Consider the following 22,099-nt stretch of genomic DNA (forward strand, 5'->3'; position numbering starts at 1 on the left):
GATCTCCTCTCTGGCACAAGAGAAGAGGAAGCCTGGGGTAGGGCTTGGCTCTCAGAAGGATCCATAGGTAACAGAATGTACAGGAAAATGAAATGATTTCCTGGGTAGAAAGGGCATTACCTAAAAAGAAGGCAAACTCTCCACTCCAGTCCAAGGAAATTGGCGGTGAGCAGGAATAGGATACAGAGCAAAGGTCAGGAAGTTTCAGGCAACCCAGCAGAGCATGTGGGTCTAAGTACGGAAGGTGGTTCCTGGAAAGAACTGCCACTATGGATTTCTACAGCTGATCCTTTGGTGGGAAGGAGCTATCAGGGACCACCAGAACTTTTACATTGTTGGCATATTATCCAGTTCCTTTCTGTTCCCTTCTCATTTTCATTCATTCTGCATTGGTCATTGAGGACCAACATCTCCTTCCCAAGACTCTCCCCTCCATCAGCCTCTTTGACACCACACCAGCCTGCTCATCAGGTTGCTTCATAATGTTTCATTCTCTTTCTATCATATGCTCTGTCCTAATTTCTTTCTTTCTCCTGCTTAGTACTATGGATACTTTATTGCTTTTTATCCTACTATTTTTTTCTTAAAAATTATATCTCATATCAAACACCACCTCTGAAATTCTTTATCAGTATCATCTGTGCTAATTAATGTCTTTCAGGAAATTCAGTTTGTACATCAAGCTACTTCCTAAATTATTTTAAACTGCTGTTCTACCATCAACCATAATTTAATATATATAAATTCAAAATAAATCCTCATCCTCCATTTCAAAACAAGCCTCTCCTCTTGATTCTCACGATCTGCTTTTCTTGACAAATTAGCTTAGTTGAAGTCATTCATGTACCATTTGGCAAACAAATTGGTACTATGGCACAGTAACAACAACAAAAATCCACTCTTATTTTTTCATTCACCATTCACACTTCTGGAAATATATAATTCAAAGAATTAATACAAATTATGAAAAGATATTACATGCATATAATTATTTTTAGTGTTGAGGTAGATCTAGCATATTTAAAATTTAAGAAATCACTAGGTAAATACATGGAGAAATGTGTGCTATCTTAAAAATATAAAAGTTAGATATATATTTGTATTCCCAATGATTAAAACTATGTACAATATGTATATAAAATGACTGGAAAGAAATACTCTAAAATATTTATTGTTTGGAAAATGACCCTATTACCTTTTATTTTATATTATTTAAACTGAATTACACCTTCTTCGAAAGGAAATTTCTTCACTATCCAAGATTCCTCCAGCTATTTATTGTTTGGCTATTAAGTTTTATACATTAACTTTCTAAGTATCACTTATATCCATTATTTTATTTTTACCTTTGCTGTTTCACCCTCATTCAAGTCCTGATAGGGTTCTCTGAGGAGGATTCTTTAGGTTAATAGACTCAACACTCACTCCCAGACTTTCTCCCTTCTCCAGCTCTATTCTAGTGGCTAGAAAGCCAACAACTCCATGCCCAAGCTTAACAAAAGAACATGTGACACAATTCTGATGAAGAAAGCATTGACAGAAATCTGCTGAAGGATTCCTGGGACAGTTCTGCTCTTTTGTTTTTTTCATTTTTTTCTTTCTCCACTCTGCATGACCCCTGCCCCCAGCATTCCCCCCGCCTAAGTTCATGTCCATGGGTCGTACATATAAGTTCTTTGACTTCTCCATTTCTTATACTATTCTGAATCTCTCCCTGCCTATTTTGTACCTACTATTTATGCTGCTTATTCTCTGTACCTTTTCCCCCATTCTTCTCCCTCTCCTTCCCCTCTTATCTCTATTTCTGTGATTCTGTTCCTGTTCTACTTGTTTGCTTAGTTTGCTTTTGTTTTTTATTTTGTTTTTTAGGTTCAGTTGTTGATAGTGGTGAGATTGTTGTCATTTTACTGTTCATAGTTTTTGATCTTCTTTTTCTTAGATAAGTCCCTTTAACATTTCATATAAAAAGGGCTTGGTGATGATGAACTCCTTTAACTTGACCTTATCTGGGAACACTTTATCTGCCCTTCCATTCTAAATGATAGTTTTGCTGGATAGAGTAATCTTGCATGTAGGTTCTTGTCTTTCATGACTTCTTGCCAGCCCCTTCTTGCCTGCAAGGTTTCTTTTGAGAAATCAGCTCCTTTGTAGGCAACTGTCTCCTTTTCTCTTGCTGCTTTTAAGATTCTCTCCGTATCGTTAATCTTGGGTAATGTAATCATGATGTGCCTTGGTGTGTGCTTCCTTGGGTTCAACTTCTTTGGGACTCTCTGAGCTTTCTGGATCTCCTGGCAGTCTATTTCCTTGGCCAGATTAGGGAAATTCTCCTTCATTATTTTTTCAATTAAGTTTTCAATTTCTTGCTCTTCCTCTTCTCCTTCTGGCACCCCCATGATTCGCATGTTGAAATGTTTAAAGTTTCTCAGAGATTCCTAAGTCTCTCCTCCTTTTTTTGAATTCTTGTTTCCTCATTCTTCTCTGGTTGAATGTTTATCTCTTCCTTCTGCTCCCCATCATTGATTTGGGTCCTGGCTTCCTTCCCCTTACTGTTGGTTCATTGTATATTTTTCTTTGTTTCACTTTGAGTAGCCTTCACTTTTTCCTCTATTTTGCAACCATACTCAATCAATTCAGTGAACATCCAGATAACCAGTGTTTTGAACTGTGCATCTGACAGGTTGGCTATCTGTTCATCATTTAGTTTTATTTTTGGAGCTTTGATCTGTTCTTTCATTTGGGCCATAGTTCTTTGTCTCAGTGTACCTGTAAGGTTGGGAGGGGCAGAGGCTTAGGTATTCATCTGGGCAAGGCAACCCAGGACACTGAGTTGTGATGCTGTGTGTGGGGAAGGAGTCCAAGAGGGAACAATGCATCTTGCTTGGCTCTCAGCAGGCTTTCAGTCATTTCCTCCACTACCCACAAGCAAATTTGGCCTTTCTAGTGCTGATTCCCAGGTGGGTGGGCATGTGTATATTCTTGTACCCTGTAGTTCTCTCCAGTAGACTCTCCTATGAGTCTGGGAGCTTCTCCTGCTGCTGCAACCCCCACAGGTTTTTACAGCCAGAGGTTTTGAGGCTTTCTTCTCCCTCACTGGAACCCTGAATTGCGTAGTCTGTCTTGCTTTCCAGATGTACCCCATGGTTTATCCACACGCAAATGTGGGAACACCCAGTCTGCCAGCTGCTGCCTCACCTGCCCGGTCCTCCAGCCATCACCTTGCCCTGCATCCTCTCCACCCTGGCTACCCATCTCTGCCTCTCCCACCAGTCTTGATGAATGTTTCTTCTTTAGCTCCTTGGTTGTCAGACTTCCATACAGTTTGATTTTCTGGCAGTTTTGGTGGTTGGTTTGTTTGTTTGTTTGTTTGTTTCTTAATTTGTTGTTGTCCTTCTTTTGGTTGTGTGAGGAAGCAAAATATATTTACCCACACCTCTATCTTGGTTGGAAGTCTCCCAGTTCTGCTCTTCTGAAGATGGAAAAACATAATGGTGAATGTCTACCTGCCAAGGATGATGGGAAAAAAGGTTGAAAGGGCCTGGGTCCCTGAGAGGATCATTATGGCAGCTGTCTCTGAACTTCTTATTGTGGGAGAAAAATAGTCCTTATATTATAGCTTCTGTCCGTTTTATGTTACTTATAGCTAAATGTGTTGCTGACAAATACCTTGCCTAACTGGCTTTCTGATTCTAGTCTTTTATCATTCACTTTACCCTACATTTATTGTATAAGGGTGAAGGAAAAAAATACCAGAAGAGAATAATAAACAAATAAACACTGACAATATAAGCAAAGGACAGCTGACATCTAAAAACAATTTTTGAAGACCTAAAAACTAGAACACGTATAAAGAAAAATTTGAAGAGGAATCTAGGTCTATTTAGTAAGGTTTAAAAATATTCCTGCATACATCAGTAATTTCTTAAGGCATTATTATTAGTACCACAGTGATGTATAGTAATGAAGACTTACAAGAAATTGTCATTCTACAAATAATATTCAACTTAGAGTAGATATGATGGTGAACCAAACATAAAATACATAACTGTAGGAGCTTATATTTGAACTGGGAAAAAATACATGAACAAAATAATTACACAATAAATAATTAAAATTGGTGCTATGATTTATCAAAGTAAAGCATGAGTTTTATAAAAGAGAACCTGGTCTAATACAAATATTAGTGGGATATGAAGCTGCTGGCAAGGAAAGTATCCTTAGAAAACTGAGGATAAACCTGCCTTGTTAAAGAAATGGAGGGAGGAGGGGTGTGGAAGAGAGAAATAGTATTAGGGGAGCAGAAATGGAGTATACAAAGGCTTTAGGACAAGGGGACAAATATTTCTGAGGAACTCAAAGAAGGTCATGGTGGCTAGCCTGTTGCCTATGTGTTTGTTTCAACTCATCAAGAAAAGATACAATTGTGTTCGATATATTCTGCTCAAGAGAAATGTCAAGTGTGAAATTAGTTTTAAAACTGTTCTACTTTAAAAAATAAAATTAAAATAGTTAACTGCTGAAATACTCTGTAATTTTTGCATTGTCATTTTTTCAAACACTTAGGCATCTACTAAGTACCAGGCATTATACTAAGTTCTGAGAATAAAAATGTGAGTAGGTTACATTCTGTGCCTTTATGGAGTTGCAATAAATAATAAAGAAACTGAGATAAACATAGAATTACAGTTAAGTATACGGAGCACTTGCATGCAAGTGTGGTCAACGGCTAGGGGGACATCAAAAAGAAACTATTAGTTTACTCAGAGGTTGGATTATCTTGAAAATTAATCTATGTCCAGCACATCATTATCAAATTCTACCAAATAAATGTGACTGAGTTTAAGTATAAGAAAACAAGAAACCCTAAACTGACAGATATCAAAATGTAATGTAATTTTTAATGGATTTCAGAGTAAACAATCCTAGCTCAAAAAATAATACTTAGAATTAGATTATCCCCTATAGACTTGGACAAACATTCAAATAACTAGATTTGAGTGTATTTGAAATTTAGAGAATGTATTTGAGATAAAAATAAAGGAAACACTAAATTAGACCTGATTATATACATAGGTCAAAATCAGATAAAAGGGTAGGAAAAAATATGCATTTAATTAATTCTTCCATGGAGATTCAACTGAAAGAGTTACACTTAATTTTTTTTAATTTTAAGCACTAAAATTTGCCTTTTTATTCACTGTAGTTTAGAAGGTTATCAATAAACAAAATTCAGAGACTTGAAACTTTGCATTAGTTCTGGCAATGATCAGCTGTGTAAAGACAAAGTCACTTGGTTTCTCCGAGTCTCATTCTTGGTTTTCAAATTATGAAATAGAATAATTTCATCAGTAGCACCAAGTGATTTGAAAATGGTCTTTCCAGAAAATAATATACCACTCTACTACTATTAGTACCACAGTGATGTATAGTAATGAAGACTTACAAGAAATTGTCATTCTACAAATAATATTCAACTTAGAGTAGATATGATGGTGAGCCAAACATAAAAGACATAACTGTAGGAGCTTATTTTTGAACTGGGAAAAAATACATGAACAAAATAATTACACAATAAATAATTAAAATTTGTGCTATAATTTATCAAAGTGCTATGATTTCAGTATTGGCTAACTGAAATTGTGAAAACTCAGGAGAATACAATGCCATTTTACCAATAACTTGCCAGGCCAGGATATATCAAATTGTGCAAACAATACTTTGAATTTACCCAGAATAAATTGACAACTATATATGCCTGATAGAGAAACTCTGGAGTATAGTGAAGACTGTATGATCTCATTGAGTAGGAAACACAAACTTTCAGTCAGGTAGAATCCTTCTGATAAAATCTGTTCCCTTGTCTGAGATAAAGGAAATAATTAAAAATCATCCAAATATAATGTCAGATATCACTGTATGATAATATGAAGATAAATGGAATGTGTATATACTATTTCTGCTGTAGGACATACCTCTTCCTTTCTCAATCATCTTCACTAAAAGCATTTGATAAAGTTGTTTTTAAGTGAATAAGCCACAGAGGAGTTTGATGATTTTTAAAAAATGGAGTATGGTTTTGTCTCCAGGTCCAAAAAATAACACAGTAATTATATGTTGTGCTTATAGAACATAATGATTCTAGAACATGAAAATTCTCATTGTAATTGCAGTATAATTATTTTGATATGCATATATTATCCGTCTCCATCATAATTATTATGCATAGGTCATGTTATCTTGTTTCTAATTTATCCACTATGTACTGGAGGTGCAGATTTTTCAAATATGTAGATTTACTTTTAAACATATGGTGCCTACAATACTTATCATAGGACATCAACATATGAATATAAAAAAATACTAATATTCATGTAAATAAGTAATGTTCTGGAAAGCCAAGCCTATACTATTTCTTAGTTTATTTTATAAAAATAAGACTGTCATGGAAGAAATATTTTTTATAACTCTTTGTAATATAAAATAGTTTATCATACTCTTTCCCTTGCCATCTTTTCTCTTAACAACGCAAAGGTTCACATATACACGATACAAGGAATTTTGACAAATGCTAATGAAGTTCCTCACACAGGTTTTAATGGGAAAGAGCATCACACCACACACATTTGCAAGACCAGTAGTCACAATCCTTTTGCCTGTGTTGGAATAAGCAACCCTGGGGGACAGTGGTGGATCACCTCACTTCTTTTCCTCTGCAGACCTCACTCCCCTCTATACAATGTCATGTTAATGATGTGATGTAAGCAAACTCTACAACCTTTGACAAACTTAAAACAAAATTATAATGTATAGAAATACATAATTTTAGAGAAAGATGAAAAAACACATAATGGAAGTCCTGTGATGGTTAATTTTATATGTCAACTTGGTCAGATTATGATGTTCAGTTATTTGGTCAAACACTTGGTTAGATGCTGCTGTTAAGGTACTGGGTAGATGTGATTACCATTTATAATCAGTATACTACAAGTGAAGAAGATTATCTTTCATAATTAAGATTGGCCTAATTTAATCAGTTGAAGCCTTTAAGAACAAAGGTTGAATAGGAAGGAATTCTGAATAGGAAGGAATTCTCTTCAAGACTGAAACATTGAAATGTAGTAGTTTCCAGCCTTTAATCTCAAGACTACAATATTGACTCATCTGCATTTCAAGCCTGTAGACTTGCCCTACAGATTTCATACTTGCCACCATCCATAATCACATAAGCCAATTCCTTAAAGTCTCCTCTTCCATATCTTTCTTACATATGTATCCCCTATTGAGTCTATGAAGAATCCTAATACAAGTTTATTCACAACACAAAATATATTATGTATTCTCTTTGAAAAACAAACATTTTTCATTCTGTTTATGAATTGGCAAATTTTATACCAACTCTTAGTTATTTGCTGGGTTTTTTTTCTAATTTGGGAGACATTTATTTACTTTCCAACATCACCAATCATGGATATGAGTGGTTAAATCTTTTATTTCTCCAGGAAAATACAGCACTATTGAGTGACAATTACATTCTATGGAGAACTTCAATCTTTGGTCACAGTGTTAAGAGGTCCTGGTTTGGGTTCCACAAACCCTCTTTAAAATGTTCTACCAAACCTTAGTTTTAAGATTAAGATAAACACACTTTATTTAAAACTTCATGAAACTAGTTGAGAATAAAGTTGACATATTTAGCTTATGTACTTTCTATAAAACTCGACTTATGTACTCCATATTATGTAATTTCCATAGAAACTATCTATATATACTTTCTATAAAACAAACAGTGTGAAAATGGCAAAAGAAAAAATGTTAGATAATCATGACTCCCAGTGAATGATATCAGACTATTCTTTTTCTCTGAGTTATCATGCATAACCAAGTTCAGTCATTTTGTAAGAGTATGATAACAAAATCAGATTCTTATATGTAACGATTGCAAAAAATGTTCTAAAAGTAGGGTGTATACTAAAATATTTGCTATTGTAAGACTAGTTGTAGGTCAGTTAAATCCTTAGAAAGCAGCTCTTCCTAATGAACATCATTATTTTCATATCAGAAAACATACTTTTAAAAATTTATCTTTAAAAAAAGAGCTATTACTCTTCACAACAGTATGGATGGAACTGGAGAGCATTATGCTAAGTGAAATAAGCCGGGGGCGGGCGAAAGACAAATACCATATGATCTCACCTATAAGTAGAACCTAACCAACAAAACAAACAAGCAAGGAAAATATAACCAGCAACATTGAAAGAAAAAAAGAAACCCAACAGAATCAAGAGGGAAGGAAGGAGGGGGTCAGGGAAAGGGAAGGGACGGGTCAAGTCAAGGAACATGCATAAAGGACCCATGGACAAAACCAAAGTGGGAAAGGATTGAGGGAAGGAGGTGGGGGAGAGGGTCAGAGGAAAGTCGTGGCAGGAAGGTGGAGACAAATATATTTGAACAATAAAAAAATAAAAAATAAAATAAAGAAATACTGGTTTGCTATAAAAAATTTATCTTTATAAGTGGCAAGTAAATTATAATAACTTTTAGACAAAAGTTATATTCTGTTACAAAAAAAATTATAGTGTGTTAAAAATTATATTTGGTTATTTGTATATAACAGATTGATATAAAAGAAAATGTTGAAACTATACATGTTAAATTATTTTTTTAGATGTTAAACTATTTTAAATAGCCCATAAAAATTTTGTGAGTGACATCCTTCAGGAAGACATGTTTTTCTCAGAGACATATTGTGGACAGAGGTACTTACTAACTGCAGAGTCATAGGAGGTAGAATTGTGCTCGCCTCTCATGAAAGGATATGGAGACAGGTAAGCATGTGTGCAGTTCTTGGATGGTGGTTGATTGGCTAGGAAGGACATGAAACAATGGTATTTATTATCGAGCACCTGAGTGAAGACTAGTTTCTAATAGAAGAAAAATAGGGAATCTGGGATGCACAGGCTAAGTAAAACTGTAGGATAGATCAACAAATTCAAAGAATTATTGAATGAAGGGGAAAGACTTTCTACAAATATCATATTGAGAAACACAGGAATCTGGAAAGAGAATGTATCCCACACATCTTATTCATGATATAATTCAATGCAGAGAATGCCTTTTTAATATCACCTAAAAATTGAATGCACCACATTTCATTTATTTTTACAACCATATTCTTTAGTTCCTAACACAATGCTTAGCACATAGTAATTTTTCAAAAATTGTTTTGAAAATGTAATAAACTTTGAGTTACCCTTGAGCAGGTCCAATTAAGATAAAATTTCTTCTATAATTAATTTCTAGGAAAAATATGTAAATTATAGATCATACAACTTAATAATTCAAACACACTTTTAGCATTTGAAGCAACCACAAGAAAAAACTTTTCTGTTGTGTAAAATTTGAAGATTTCATTGTGTATATTTTAAACAGGAGTGAAATAATCTTCCTTTCTCTAAGTTCTTCAAAAAGATCCCCCCTTGCATTGTCTTATTTACTCCATTTTACCTAAATCTAATTAATTTTTGACACATTGCATGTTTATTTTCCTCCCTGAAATGGCTATAAGATAATCTATCAAATATCCCTCTCAAAATGACATTTCATCATTATTTTGTTTCTTTCATATACACCACCTTGCCATCAGCTTACTTAAATCTTCTAAGATCTCATATTTTTATTTTATATTCCATAAGCTTACTGTTATATAAATATCATACTTTGATTTACCACAGGAGTATTTCATAAGGAGACTAATAGTTTTAACCCACAATAAGCTTTAGAGTAATTAACAGTTCTTTTCTTCATTGGGTGTAATAAGATAAAGCTAGCTGTTTTTAATAAATTTATTTTAAAAGATTAATATAATATAAGGAATACAGTTGAAAGAATGCATCACATTTTTAAGAAGCTGTTCAACTTCAAAAATAACTTAAAGTTTCTATTAGAGAATGCAAATATAAAAAGCAAGGCATTTCTTGCTATTGCCCATAAACTTGGTTGAAGCCCAAACAAAGCAAGCTTTCATCTGCCAAAGATGGTAATTAAATTTAATTATTTTAAAAATAGGAGTTTTAACTTTGAAGTTATGAATATGAAATAATACATCTTTATTTCTTGAGTTTTTAAAATAAAACATTTATTTGCAATATAACAATAGTAGACATCCAAAAATACTATAAATAACTTTATTTCTTAGGGTTAGAGAATAAGGAAACAGTGATAATTCAGTTTTACCATAAATATCCAAATTCCTATTTATATGTTTCAATAAAATAATTATTCCTATAGCCATTTCTACTTACTGAACTGCAATCACTTCATGAACTTTTTGAAGGTACCCTCTTGAGATTGTACAACTAAGAATTCAATCTTATTTTGTAAATGACATGTACTAAATAAGAAACTGCTCATTTTTATTTTAAAGACAAAAGAGAAAATAAAGCAAAAAGTCACTTACTGTACCAGAACTTCCAGATATTTGAATTATTTTCTTCCACCATACCATTAAACCAACATCTCCAGAAGAATCCTTCATGGTGAAAAGTGACATTCTCTATCTGCACAGAACACAAATGAAGTAACTTTTCAACACAAGGAATGTAGTCTAAATTATTACATCCAGAAAAATTTTAAAACAAGGTGTTTTTCCCAATAAAAATGATCAGCAACTTTTTACATATCTCTTTTATGAAGAAATAGATAGTCCACTGCTATTCTCTGATTTCAAGAGAATACATAAAGCTATTCTCACCACTGCCAAATACATCAATAGTTTGAAAAAAAACGCACATTCTGTTCTTCTGAACACTTCCCCACTTCAGTCACAAGAAGCCAATAGTCTGATCCAAAAGCCACCAAAAAGAGTAAAACCCCTAAAGCACCAAATAGAGCCCCAAAGAAGATGGCAATATTTAATCTCATTTTCAATTCACTAGTTTCTCTTTAAATAAAATATAAAAAGTTAAAAATGGCAGGAACCCAACTTCTCAACAAGAAAAGAATAAAGAATTTTGAGTAGACAGAACCGTCTTGAGAACCCTCTCCTAGCCCATGTGTTGGTAACTGCTCACTCACAACCAGCCGTTAGATTGTATTCCTTTTGCTTACCCCTGGAGGGATTCCAACCCAGCAGCTGAGAATGGCCAGCTATTTTAAGAAACTGATTGAGGAGCTTTCTCTCTCTCATGGGAATCCAAAAATAGCTGACCTTCTCCTGACTATAGAGAGGAATATCAAGAGCTGGCTGAAGTAATCATTATTGCTGTTGGGTAATCCACAGAAGTGGAAAGAAGATGGAATGGCATAAAGTCATCGACAGTATTGGCCCAGTCCTAAGTGTCTGAATAAGCTCCTCTTTGCCTAGAGTGACCATTAAACCCCTGAAGATACTTAAGACTCTCTTTAAAGGTATTTAATTTACAGCTATAAAGAATCACAAAGACTACTCTTGAATACAATTGGAACTGTAATTATTCCTTTTGGATGTTTTAGGGACAGAAATTGTGGGTCAAATGATCTAACATAGAACTGAGTACAGTTTAGGTTTATAAGCTAGATCTTCAGATATGTATTAAAAGATCCAAGAATATGGTAACATGAACTATTTAAACTATTGAAATGTACTTTTTTGCAACACACATTATTGACATAAAAACAGCACTGTCTACAGCAGCTCCCAGATCTTGTACAAGCTCTTTCAAATAATCATCTCAAAAGTGGGCTGATAAAAAAAAAAACTTCAAAAATATATTCTTTTCTAGATTAAGAGGAAAAGACCTTGTCTACTTTTTCTTTTGTTTTCTTCATTATAAGTTTCCAATTTCTTCAAAATATCAATCATACTTGATACCCATACAATCCACCTACTAACAATGAATCTATTCTTTCTCCATGCCTTGTCTCTATGGTTTGTTGGTTTTTATGTCTGAATATGCCAGAGAATATTTTAACTATTTGCATAATATGTTAAAACTTGTACTCTCCTTATGGGTATGGGTTTATAGTCTCAGTAGTAACAAGTCACTGCATCTTCTAAGAGGCAGCTAAACTATACCACTTCTTTCATCACTTTTTTATTTGGTATCTTTAGAGTATATTTGGTAAGGACAAAAAGATGACTCCTCAGTAAGGATGTGGGGACTTGGCTGCTCCAGCTACATGCAATTGGAGGTACTCAAAGGTCATGAATAGAATTCTGAGTCATAGAATCAGTGACTGTGAAGGTTAAATGGAATTTGAGAGTTCTCTCCCCCAATTCCTCATCTAAGGTTCCAATCTCTTTTAAAAGACTCTCCATGTCTGACTTTATTCCACTGTATGCTGTTAGGAAAACTGGACTGGTACATACAAAAAAAAAAACAAAACAAACTAGACCACTATCTTATACCATAAACCAGAATAAACTCAAAATAGATAAAAGACTTAAACATGTCAAATACCATAAGAGGAAAATATAGGCATAAAATTTCAGATATCTTGCATAGCAATATTTTTGCCTATATATTTCCTAGGCCAAGAGAAATAAGGACAAAATAAACAAATGGGGCTGCATCAAATTAAAAAGCTTCTGTACAGCTAAAGAAACCATCATCAGAATAAAAAGAGTACCAATTGTATGGGAGAACATATTTACAAAAGATACATTGGATAAGGGTTTAATCTCCAAAATATAATAAAGATTTAATACAACTTAACACCAGAAAGACAAACAATGCAATTAAAAAATGGGCAAAAGACCTGAATAGACACTTCTCCAAGGATATACGGATGGCCCATAGACATATAAAAAAATGTTCAACATCACTAGCCATTAGAGAGATGCAAATTAAAACCACAGTGAAAAATCACCTCACACTTTCCAAAATGGCTATCATTAATAAATCAACAAACAAGTGCTGGCAAGGATGTGGAGAAAAGGGAACCGTAGTGCACTGTTGGTGGGAATGCAAACTGGTGCAGCCACTGTGGAAAGCAGTACTGAATTTCCTCAGAAAACTAAAAATATAATTGCCTCTTGACTCAATGATTCCTCTCCTAGGAATATACCCGAAGAACCTTGAAACACCAATTCAAAAGAATTTATTTGCCCCTATGTTCATAACAGTGCCATTTACAATAGCCGAGATTTAGAAACAACCTAAGTGCCCATCAGTAGATGAGTGGGGGGAAAAAAAACTGTGGTACTACTATGCAATGGAATACTACACATCAGAAAAAAAGGAATTCCTACCATTTGAGACAACATGTATAGAACTGAAGACTATTATGCTAAGTGAAAGAAGCCAGCTGGTGAAAGACAAATACCATATGATCTCACTTACGGGAGGAATGTAATGAAAAAAGTAAACTAATGAGCAAAATAGAACCAGAGGCATGTAATCAGGGGACAGATTGACAGTGATAAGAGGGGAGGAGGGAGGTGGAGACTGATTGAAAGAAAGTGAAGAGATTAGTCAAAGAACATGTATGCAGGACCCATGGACACGGACAACAATGTGGCCATGGAAATGGGGGAGGTAGACTGGGTGGAGGAGGACAAAGGGGGGAAAATTGGGGCAACTCTAATGTTGGGAAAGCATAAACAAATTATTTTTAAAAATAAAAGATTCTCTATGTCATCATCCATTCCATTTCCTGCCTGTTGGATTTAAGAGCACCATTAATGTCCACAAATCTCTGCTTCAATTTCTGCCAAAACCTGCTTCCCTAAAGTTAATTAATCCTATTCTGTCCCCTGCTTGCACATATGAGAGGACTTTCTGCTATTTTGAAGATGTAATCATCTTGTGTCTCCTCAAAGCACAATACCCATTACACCCCTAAATATAGGTCTTCTTTTCTTTGAAAATAAACATCCTACTCTTTTAAACATTCCCTTGATTGACAGAACTCCAAATCTTCTTGCTGTTCTTGTCCTTTGCTACAAATTTCAGGATTGAAGTGACACATAGTAAAATATTCTGGGTACAGTCTAAGAACTTAATGACATCACTTTTCTTATTTGGATGCTATGTAATAGCCTCCCAAAGATGTCCAAACTCTAAATCTACACATAATCACATGATCTGTGAATATGTTACATTACATGGAAATATGCTGAACAATACAGGTAGGCCTGTCTAATCACATGAATCCTTAAAAGAAGATAATCTTTCCAGACAATGTGGGCAGAAAAAAAAATGTAACCAGAAGAGTCAGGCAGTTTCTGGATTGAAGATGGAGGAAGAAGTCCAGAGCCAAGGAATGTGGGTGCTTCTAGGAGCTGGAAGAGGAAAGAAAACAGATTATCCCTTGAGAGCCTTCAAGAAGGAATACAGCACTACTAATACCTGGATTGGGAGATTACATACAAAAGCTGCTATCTTTGTGTTAATTTGATATAACAACAATACAGAACTAATATGGGTGCTAGTCTATAATTAAGCAATATCAAATCAAATTAAGGTCTTTTGGGGAGAAGGAAAATATATTTTCAAAAAGTGCTAATTGAGAACTTGTGACGGTCCAAGGCATTTTATCAAATATTCAGTTTAATACACAGTTCTTGACCTTGAAATCTTCATGAGCTAGTAGAAAAAATGATTCCTTAGAATGAAGTACATAGAGGTTGTAATAATGAATTTCTGGTCACTCCAAATACATTCTCCTTCTCACCACACACCTGTCTCACAGATTTAGTGTTAATGTGTTTATGGTTGTACAGTAGTGGTTGTAGGTGACAACACTGTTGTTTGAATAGAAAGAAGAATCTTTTTTAAATAGGTTTTATTTATGTTATTTATATCTCAATGGTTTGTAGTAAAAAATCTATGCATTAACATTAAATCTTTAATACACACATTCACATATATACATACAAACAAGATTTTTAAAATAAGTAGAAAAGAGTGGAAAACTTTGGAATTGTTACAATTCATTTTAATTTTGTCATTGTCCCAAAAAATATAGCATTGGCCAAAAAGCTCATTTAGTTTTTTCTGTAAAGTATAAGACATTTTTCATTTTCACCAATAACTTTATTGATTTAGATATGTTGAATATCATGTGGTATAATATTGATTTTTCTCAGTTAATGTCTTGATTTGATCACTATCAACTTCAACTGTTCTACCCAACCTTGAAGCATCATCCAGCAAGAAATCTCCAGCATAAAACTTGGCAAACCATTTTGACATGTTCACTCAGTCACAGCACCTTCTCCATGCACAAATCTTTTTTTGAATTCAGTTCCATTTTTACTTTTCTTGAAACAATAAAGCATAATATATCAAAAATGTTGTGCATTTTCTTCTATCTTCGATATTAAAATAACTACAAAAATAAGTCATCAATTTTGATAAGTTTTTTTTTTAATGCACACTGACATGACAACTGTCACAATACAATTTAACAAATTTGTTTCAAATTAAGTTCAAGAAAACTAAGTGCTACTAGAGCCATCTTATGGAAAAAAACAAACAAACTTTATGGCCAATACTATATATTCTGGACTAGGCCCATCAACTACTAAGATTTTGTCACCTTATCCAAAAATATATAAACATCATTATAAAAATGTGTTTATTAAACCAATGATTAATCTGATCTAATTTTTTCCAATCATTCAATGTGTGCATCTATTTGAGAAAAATATCATACAATACTTTGACATCATAAAACTGAAATCCTTTAGCTCAATAATCTTTAGTGATTATAGTGTATGACACAAGACAGGCACTAAAATAAAATAAAAATCAATTGGCATTAGGACTCTTGGCTGAGATGCAAATACATTACCTCCTGAGGTAGCCAAATGGTAATCCATCCCAGAAGAAATGGCCCTGAACTGACCTGGTTGGTTCTTTATGAAACTTGGAGAGATGGAATTTATCAGGGTGTGTGCTTCCTTTGCAGCTGCTCACACACCATCTTATTTTTAAAAATCTGTATTAGACCCTTATGGAGAAATGAAATGGAACTTGCAGTCCAGGAGTCAAAAAATTGTCTTTTGTCTTGAGAAAGTTATATCCTTTGCCAGTCATTTAAAACTCCTCTAATTTTCTATGATTCTAAAATACTTCTAACAGCCATTCAGTATCTCCTTCCCAAGTTATTTCAGCAGCCTAAAAATTCTATGCACCAGGAAGATTGTTAAACAACTTTGTTCTTATGATCTCTTTACAAATTTGGGCATAGATACTTTTTTCATTTTCTTCTTCTTTTCTAGTGAAAGGACAGGTGGTGAGGAGAGATAGGCATACCAAGCTCAACTCACAATAACCCTAGGGTCAAGCAACTCCATTGCTACTGTGCATACTGGGCTTTTAAGTGAATATTGAATCTATTTTTATGTTGATATGACTATTACACTGAAACTATAAATCTACAGGCGTGAGCATGGTATCTCAGGTTCAAACCTGTGGGAGAGCTTCATAATAAAAAATGTAAACAAAGAGGAATAACAGTAAATCATACTAATAAGTATCCACAGAGCAGACACCAACCCAAACATACTATATACCTTAAATACAGCTAAGTATTCAGTAGGCAGAATATGAAATGACCAGTTTCTCTGTGGCTGTCCAATCTCTTGGTCAGAAATTTTGGCATCAAATAGTCATCTTGATGGTAGGAATTAAAGATTTTCTTGGTCACATGAAGATGGCTAGAGGTTTCATTCTTTTTTATGGCCAAGTAATATTCATTTGTACATTTGTATCATCATCTTTTTCTAATCGTTTATTGAAGGACACTTAGGTTGCTTTCATATCTTTGCTATTGTAAATAATTCTACAATGAACAAAGTGATGTATACATATTTTTTAATTAGTTTTTTAGATTTCTTCAGATAAATACTGAGAAGTGGGATTGCTGGGTCATATGGTAGGTCTATTTTTTATTTTTTTATGGATCTCCATAGTGTTTTTCATCATGACTCTACCAATTTGCAATTCTACTAATAATAGATGAGAGTTCCCTTCTCTCCACACCCTCAGCAACACTTGTTGTTTGTTGATTTATTAATGATAGTCATTATGAAATCTTACCAGTTGCAACAACATAAACAGACCTAAAAGGTATTATGCTAAATGAAACAAGTCAGACAGAGAAAGATAAACACCATATAATTTCGCTTACATGTGAAATCTAAGAAACAAACAATCAAACAAAACAGAAATAAACCCTTTCATGTACTGACTAACCTGATGGTAGCAGGTGGGTACTGAAGTTATCAAGGGAATTACACTGTAAGTTATATAAATTACACTGTAAATTATATAAACATAATACTGAACATCAACTGTAATTGGAAAAGGTTTTTAGAAAAGTATTTAAAGGCCAGAGGTAAGCAAAGAGAGATCTGTATGAAGTCTTGCTACCAAATGTAACTCACAATAATTTATGCATAATGTTCCTACTTTTTTATCCTGTTACCCACAGTTTTTTCACAATTTTCACCCTTGAATTCTCTGTATCCCCAAAGCTAAATGAAAGAGGCAAAGTACTGAGTGGGGACTTGGGAGTGATCCTCCAGGTGTACTTGGGCCAGTAATAGGAACTGCAGGTACCATCTCCCCTGCCCACATTCCCTCTCACTGTCTTTAAAATAAGGATTTCATTGACTTAATAAGAGAGTTTTATTTCTATATTCGTCTTCCTGGGCAAATAGCTTAACTCTGTGAGTTTGTTTTTTACAGGGAAAAAGAGAACAATACTTCAGAGGATGACTTGGGCTATTAAGTAAGATAAAGTGTGTCAAATAAGTTGGTGTATCATACATTAGTCTTCTTTCTATCCCGCCTTTACCTGAAGATCATTCTTGATGAAAAAAATTAAAGGAATAAAATAAATAGAACTCCCTATGCTATCATGCCAGATCTGACTCAAGTTTAGTTTATTTCATTAGATTAACTTCTCACCAAGTGCCCTCAGGCCTCTCCACATCCATGTACAACATCTTTAATCCTAGACCATATGTAGTTCCCCAAATCTTTGCCTAATTCTGTCCCCTTCTGATTAGAATCTTTCCCTCTTCCATTTAACCAATGAACTTTTCATTAATCCTTTCAAAAAATATTTACCAAGTCTCTACTGTGTGCTACATGTCCTTCTAGGTGCTGAGTTATGATGAGCATTCTCCAATGAGACTGTATTAAGCAACCTACAACACTTTTCCACATTTGTTTAATTACATGTTTGCTCTCCTAGGTCAAGAAGTGTTTTGTCAATTAACAAATTACCAATGAATGAACCAATGACTCAAAGCCCCATATAAAATTTTCTCCATTATTTTTCCAGATATTACTAGGGATGTTGCTCCTTTCATTTACAGTGCTCCCTAATTAAGACCAGTAGGAAATTTCTGAATGCTAAAAAGAAGTACCCCCACAGAGCACTGCTGTCACTTTTAATCTTAAAGACACTGTAAATTTATGAAATATTTACTTGTCCATTCTAAGACAGACTGCTGTGTTCCAGAACAGAGACAATTAATAAACTGTGTTCTCCAACCTCAATGAGCTTATAATCTCAAGGCACTGTGAGTACTCCTCTTCATTTTGGTTTAGAAAGCTCAGAGGCTGACAGATAAAAGGCAATGTCCCCTCCCCAACCCTGACTCCCTTAGTTTGCTCTCATGTGCCCCTTTCTCTCATACATATCTTTTTAACCTGTTATTTTGTATGCATTTATGTATGTGCCTTTGGATGACAACATAAAAACTAAACGTGTCTTTGGAGGACAACATAAAAACTAAACAATGAAGCAAACAAACATTTTATGAAATCAGAAGTTAGAAGGCATGTGTCCTGTTAATGATGGCTTTATTTTATTTTCCATCTTGAAAGCTCCTTATATTTGTTGGTCATCCTGCCTTTTCTCCCCCTTATCCTGATTATTTCTAACTGCCACAGTTTCATTTGGAGATCCTTCTGACTTCCTGAAAACTTCATTTTGGAGTCTCCTGTCATTTAGAGAAACAGTGGCAAAATTATTTTTAATTTAATTTTTAATTAAAACAAAGTTTAAAAAGCAATCTTTTAAAAACCAGAGTATATGGCCCTAGGTGGTGTGGTTCAGTGGATTGAGCTCTGGCCTGAGAACCAAAGGGCCAACAGTTTGATTCCCAGTCAGGGCACATGCCTGGGTTGTGGGCCAGGTCCTCAGTTGGGAGCACATGAGAGGCAACCACACATTGATGCTTCTCTCCCTCTATTTCTCCCTCCCTTCCCCCATCTCAAAAATAAATAAATAAATCTTTTTTAAAAAAGCTAGAGTATATGAAGATCATTAACATTCCAATATAGTGTGGTAAATGCCCCTTCTTGTTCTTTTTTTTTTTTGCAGGTTAAATAAAACTAGACAAACAAAGCCTGAATGACTGTAAATAATGAAAAGTTTTTTCAGTTTTGATCTAATGTCCTGTTACTTAGTTAATTGTGTGTATATGTGTTTTTTTTTCTTAAGGTCATTAATTCCTGATACTGATATTGCAATAGCCTTAATTATCTAAATATCTAATGAAACTATTTAAACATCCTCAAAACAAAATTAATTCTGATGCATTTTAGCTTAAAAAATATATACGAGAACATCCAACAATGTCAAATAAATTTGTAAAGAAATGGAGATCTAAAACTCTCAAGGCTTTTAAAGAATGAGAAACATTCTACAGAAAACCAGATGGTATTTTGGAGATTTTAGGGTAGATTCTTTTTTGTCATGAAATAATATATTATAGATTCACAATAATCTTATATTTGAACATCTAAAATTTCTGAAAACCAAAAGCTTTAGGCAAAGCAGACCTGACATAAATATGAATATAAACTATGATGTTAATTTTCGCTTATTTGATTGCTTAAATATGAGTGTATTTGATTACAGCGCTCCCAAAGTTCCACTGAAATTGTTAGGCAATGTACAATATATGTATAGTGTTACTTGTCTGAAATGCCCAAAATTCTGAGTTCTAAACACATCTGTCCCTAACAGCTACAGATAAGGGGTCCTGGTCCCATAATCCTAGATGCAAGACTAGGCTGAGTAATGACCTTAAACTCAGTTGTTTCCCTGTGATCATTATTGAAACAGATTTAAATGCCCAGTGACTCATCACCATGTGTCTCTAATAAGATTTTTAGTCTCTCTCTTTTGTACTACAGTTCTTGGTTTTTGTGCATCATCCTCCCTGTTACCTTCCTCATCGATATGACAATACAACCACAATGTAAAATTTTTAGAGATTATCCACAAACTTTCTCATCTTACTCATAGTACAGGAATAATTAATAAAATCTATAAGGACAATAAACTCTAAGTGATTCTGTTGTTTATAGCTACATAACACCTAGCACAATGCTTAAGTATATGCTCAGTAAAATCTTATCTGGCCAAATATTGAATAGTATTCTTATTGAGTTGAATTGAATTGGGTTGAACACTGCCATCTTCTGGCCATAGGTAAAATTTGCATTCCATGATATACTATGATCAGTTGGGCTTTTCATATTATGCAAATACTGTAGTCAAAGATTTATTATTTTTACAGCATTTGACGCTATGTAGCTTTAATTAAGATGGTGCCATCAGGTCATAAAAAAAGGAAATCTTACCTTTTGTTACAGCATAGACCTGGGGATTTTTATGCTAAGCAAAATAAGCCAGTCAGAGAAAGACAAATACTATATGATCTCATTTACATGTGTATTGTAATGAACAATATAGAACCAGATGCATGGATACATAGAACATGCTGATGGCTGTCAGAGGGGAGGGGGAGGCAGAAACTGGATGAAAGAAGGTGAAAGAATTAACCAAAGGACATATATGTATAACCCAAGGATGTGAACAACAGTGTGGTGAGGGCCAAAGAGAAAGAGGGGATGGGGACTGGGAGGAGGTGGGAAAAGGTTGAGGGGGTAAAGAATGGGAGGGAGATTGGGAGACATCTGTAATAGTGTCAACAACAACAAAAATAAATGGTACCATCAAAGTACCCAGACCCTGACAAATAATTTACATTGAACACAAATCAAACAATATCCATAAGCTCATTCACCTCATTAATTTAATCAGTTTACAATCCATTGAACTGAGAGCTACTGAGAGTTACCTGCACAAGTAACTCACACTGAGGCAGTTATGTTACAAAAATATCCTTCACTTTGAAAAAGGTTCGTTGCCCAACTCTGGGTTCAATTCCATAAGGAGCTCTTATTAGTATATTGGTGTACCCTTCTACAGGAATGCTGGTGCTCTTCTTTGCCCTGCATGTGTGTGATGAGATGAATGTGTATGGTTTCTGGGTGACAACTAGGGCAACTGGCACCACTACTGAGAGAATAACCAGTATGCGGGCTAATTCTGAAAAACAGGCTTGCACAATATAGACTTCGAGGCCCACATCATCCACATGGTGGCCATGGCCAACAAGATCAAGGTCTACTGAGGCAACTGAGAAAAGTGTAGCTGTGACTTTATGAACTCAGCCATGAAGCTCTGGGTATAGGGCATCTCCAGGCAATACGGAGCTATGCCGGGTCATAGTCTGAACCAATCATGCTGCGGCCCAGCAAGCACCAGCTGTTCCCTGCCAATCACAATACTTGGAGGCTTGACACCAACATTCTGGCAGAGCCTATGTTTCTCTCAACCAATCATGAGACTCAACTTCCTGAGTCAACTTCCAGCTCTGGGCACTGGCTCCTCCAATCAACGTCCCTCAGAGGTGAATGGGTGATCTCTCAATCTCCCCTCCCCTATGCCTTTGGGTAAGATTTTGTTGCCTGCTTTTGAAGGAGTAGATGTGGCTTTTGGCCTCAAAGAAGTAATTTTCTGAGACTCAATCAAAGCTATCCCAGCAGCTTTTGGGCCTGATACTGCCAGAGATAATGACAAGGAAAAAGAAGATAGGGTCTTGGCCTCAGGTAATCTTTAGACCCCACATTTCTTACATCCATTAGGCTGAGATGGGTGAATGTCAACCCACCAAAGAAATGTAGTAAGAATCCAAAGGACGTGTGGCTTCCCCTCATCTTTCCTTCTCCCTCTCCCCACCTTTGGCCACCCTATGAAATGGCCTTTCTGACCAGGGCATTTAGTTTTGCACCAGAAAATCAATTGT

At 34.8% G+C, this 22,099-nt stretch overlaps 1 protein-coding gene and 1 non-coding gene across 2 annotated transcripts in view; both read right to left on the minus strand.

The window, feature by feature from the left end:
* TMEM182 (transmembrane protein 182) overlaps positions 1-11,091 on the minus strand; it is a 61,313-nt gene extending 50,222 nt beyond the window's left edge. Inside the window, exons 1-3 of the mRNA XM_054577968.1 lie at positions 10,786-11,091; positions 10,454-10,553; positions 8,762-8,860 (exon numbers count right to left, since the gene is read on the minus strand). Of these exons, the coding sequence (XP_054433943.1) occupies positions 8,762-8,860; positions 10,454-10,553; positions 10,786-10,917 (331 nt within the window). The 5' untranslated portion in view covers positions 10,918-11,091. The remainder of the gene's footprint in view (positions 1-8,761; positions 8,861-10,453; positions 10,554-10,785) is intronic.
* LOC129074277 (small nucleolar RNA SNORA25) lies at positions 7,481-7,607 on the minus strand. Its single transcript, XR_008529530.1, has one exon. It is a non-coding gene; the product is annotated as a small nucleolar RNA SNORA25 (small nucleolar RNA).
* Positions 11,092-22,099: the final 11,008 nt, after the last annotated feature.

This window comes from Pteronotus mesoamericanus, unplaced genomic scaffold, assembly GCF_021234165.1.
Source record: "Pteronotus mesoamericanus isolate MK-2021 breed Mesoamerican mustached bat unplaced genomic scaffold, CSHL_Meso_final contig_48, whole genome shotgun sequence".
NCBI classification, from domain to species: domain Eukaryota; kingdom Metazoa; phylum Chordata; class Mammalia; order Chiroptera; family Mormoopidae; genus Pteronotus; species Pteronotus mesoamericanus.